The 3036-nt window shown below is 56.9% G+C and overlaps 1 protein-coding gene across 1 annotated transcript; it reads right to left on the bottom strand.

The window, feature by feature from the left end:
• NPC2 (NPC intracellular cholesterol transporter 2) lies at positions 1-2180 on the bottom strand. The gene is made up of 4 exons (XM_009563625.2): positions 2024-2180; positions 1822-1929; positions 1413-1585; positions 1-791 (listed from the first exon to the last, which is right to left on the bottom strand). Exons 1-4 carry the CDS (start codon positions 2106-2108, stop codon positions 705-707), a joined length of 453 nt encoding a protein of 150 aa, XP_009561920.2. The 5' UTR covers positions 2109-2180; the 3' UTR covers positions 1-704.
• Between the last annotated feature and the right edge of the window lie 856 nt (positions 2181-3036).

The following is a 3036-nucleotide window of genomic DNA, read 5'->3' as shown; positions in this document are numbered from 1 at the left end:
CAACGCAAAAAGATTTTGTCTAGGCTTTATTAAAAGGAAAGTTATAAAAAGGTTCAGGAGCTCCCAGCAGCTCCAAAATAGCAGTAGTGCAAACCACTGGTTAGAGGAAGAGTCATCCCTGCAGAGACATTGAATGCCATTTGGCTTTGCATCCACAAAATGGAAGTTTTTTCCCACCTGCAGTCCTGCTGGCTCAAGCAGGGACCCAGGACACAGCAGGCTGCCAGCTCATGGAAAGTCTCCTCTCCTTCAGCTGCATGGATGGCATATGCAGGTCTCGGGGGCATCCCAGTTGCAACAGAAGTCCAGAAAAGTGGATGCAGCCGGCATTCTAGAAGAGGCACTGAAAGGTTACTAGGTAACAGCTCAGACACTAGCCAGGTTCATTGCAGAGAAAAATCCTTTATGAGGACAGGAGCTCCATCTCAAACAACTGAAGTACCTCCGCAGAGCAACCAGAGGACAATGCTCAGTCACTCCTGCAGCAGACCCTGCTCCCCCTTGAGATGCTGCAAGAACACCTCAGGGGGATCCAAATGGGGTACGAGCCCTCTGCACACAGATGACCTTGCAGAAACAGTACTGGCTGCTCAGAAGCTACAGAACTCTGGAGGAATCAGTAAGAAATGCTATTATATAAAAGAATTTGGCCTGTATTGTCTTCTGGTTTTCCCCTCCCCAAGCCCTGCTAATGGCAGGGCTCCTCAGCTGGTGATCTGCACTGGTATCTTCCAGCAGAACAGCATCTGGTCCTGGTCATCCACCAGTTCCCACTTCACTATGAGTTTAATCTGAAAGAAAGAGAAGAGCAGAGGGAAATGAGTGTTCAGGAAACTTTAAGGGGGAAAATGGAAAGGAATTATCACTTGTGTGGAATAAGGAGATCCTGGGAGCTCTGCGTGAAGAGGACAGAGCTAGGACCCCCACTGCACTAAGTCGGCTACGTGTACGTGGCGACTCCTGGAGTATCTCACATGGGTGAAGGGTTCTGTTGCATGACTCAAGAGACCTCCACACACTCGGATCCCCACTCTCCCAGTAAGAGGAGAGTGGAAACACCCTCCAGCCTCCCAGACAAACTGCATTCTGGAGCCCCGCACCTCAGTCTGGGAATGTTTGGCTGAATGCAGTGGGATCTGCAGGAAGGCACAGTACAGGATACCGGGGCAGTCAGCAGCTGGAGGTGGGCTGCTTCCGCTGCTGGGTCTGCCCCAAAATGGGAACTTGAAACACGAGACATGCTCACAGCAAAAGTGCCACCAAATAGTCCAAGGAGCATTCTAACCTCTTCTCCACCACCACAGAACATGGTGAACTTCTTTATAAGCAGGCAGTGCAGTGGGACTGCCCCAGGAAGGAGAGGACCTCTGAGACAACCAGCTGCCCGACTGCTTACACCGCGGATTACTTACACTGGGGTACTCGCTCTTCACAGGGAGTTTATTCAGGTAGCTGTAGGAATGGCCCTTCTGAATGGGGCACTTGATCCCAGACTTGCACCCATCAGGCTCAGGAATGGGAAAGGGTATGTCCACATGCAGCATCTCACCGTACACCTTCGCTTTGCTGCCCTGGCTTTCGATCTCTGCAGAACGGAGAAACGTGAGCACAGAACCAAGAGCAAGAAACAGTTTTGCACTTCACACACTCCCCTTTGCACACACCCTGGAGGCTGAAAGACCACAACTAAGGGATGCTCTTCCTCCCCAGCCTCTTCTTCTCCCCCAGACCCCTCTGCAGCCCCTTCCCCACCCCTCTCCGGGCAGTGGGACACGGAGGCGATCGCACCCCATTGCCCTCAGCTCGGGGAGCGGCACTTACTGCTGGCGAAGGTGACGTTGATGCTGTAGGATGTCCCTTTGTGGAGCAAGCAGGGCTGCGTGGGACAGGGGCTCACGTTCACCTCTTGGATGCTGCCGTCTTTGGAACCTGCGAGGAAGAGTCCGTTCTCACCGGGCCTTCCCTCCACCCTGCCCTCCCCCTCCTCTTCTCCGCTCCTTCCCGCCGCCCCCGACCCTCTCACCGCAGTCGACGAAGCGGAGGGGCTCGGCCAGGGCGGTGGCGGCGGCGCCCAACGCCAGGAGCAGAGCGAGCGGGGACGGCGCCATGGCTGCAGCGGGGACCGGCGGCTCCTGCGCGGCGTCACATGAGCGAGGCCGCTCCCGGGGGATCCGCTCCGCCTCACGGGGCGGGGACGGGGGTGCACCGCACCCACAAGGCCCGAACGGCCACCCCTCTGCCCCGCCCCCGCACCTCCTTTGGACAGACAGGGGTTAAACCGCTCGTTAAAGGGCGTTGGAGCATTAAAGGCGTTGGGGACACCTTCAGCGAGTTTGCAGATGACACTAAGCGGGGTGGGAGTGATCTGATGGAGGGAAGGGAGACCCCTCCAGGCTGGATCGATGATGGGATGAGGTTGAACAAGGCCAAGTGTCGGGTCCTGCGTTTGGGGCACAACAACCCTGTGCAGTGCTACAGACTGGGGGGAGAGTGGATGGAGAGCTGCATGGAGAAGGATGTTGGTTGACTGACCGTGAGGCAGCAGTGTGCCCGGGGGCCAAGGAGGCCAATGGCATCGTGGCTGGGATCAGAATTGGCATCACCAGCAGGGCCAGGGAGGGGATTGTGCCCCTGGACTCGGCACTGGGGAGATGCACCTCGAATCCTGTGTGCGGTTCTCGCTCCAAGAGGATGTTGAGGCTCTGGAGCGTGTCCGGAGAAGAGCAACGGAGCTGGGAAGGGGCTGGAGAACAAGAGGAGCGGCTGAGGCACCGGCGGGGGTGTTCAGCCTTGAGGAGGCTGAGGGGAGACCTCATCGCTCTCTGCAACTGCCTGAAAGGAGGTTGTGGAGAGGAGGGAGCTGAGCTCTTCTGCCCAGTGTCAGGGGACAGGACGAGGGGGAATGGCCTCAAGCTGCGCCAGGCAAGGGTCAGGCTGGATATTGAGAAAAAAGATTCCCAGGAAGGGTCATGGGGCCCTGTCAGAGGCTGCCCAGGGAGGGGGGAGTCCCCATTCCTGGAGGTATTTAACAGATGG

Source organism: Cuculus canorus, chromosome 5, assembly GCF_017976375.1.
Source record: "Cuculus canorus isolate bCucCan1 chromosome 5, bCucCan1.pri, whole genome shotgun sequence".
NCBI classification, from domain to species: Eukaryota; Metazoa; Chordata; class Aves; order Cuculiformes; family Cuculidae; genus Cuculus; species Cuculus canorus.
Note: the sequence above shows the minus strand (reverse complement) of the source record. Positions and strands in the feature narration are given on the sequence as shown.

Bases quoted from the DNA above. Each gene is read 5' to 3' on its own strand.
- NPC2 (XM_009563625.2), bottom strand. From the start codon at position 2,108: ATGGCGCCGTCCCCGCTCGCTCTGCTCCTGGCGTTGGGCGCCGCCGCC. The intron at 1,930-2,023 runs GTGAGAGGGTCG...TCTTCCTCGCAG, and splicing joins CCTCCGCTTCGTCGACTGCG to GTTCCAAAGACGGCAGCATC. The intron at 1,586-1,821 runs GTAAGTGCCGCT...TCCGTTCTGCAG, and splicing joins CAACGTCACCTTCGCCAGCA to AGATCGAAAGCCAGGGCAGC.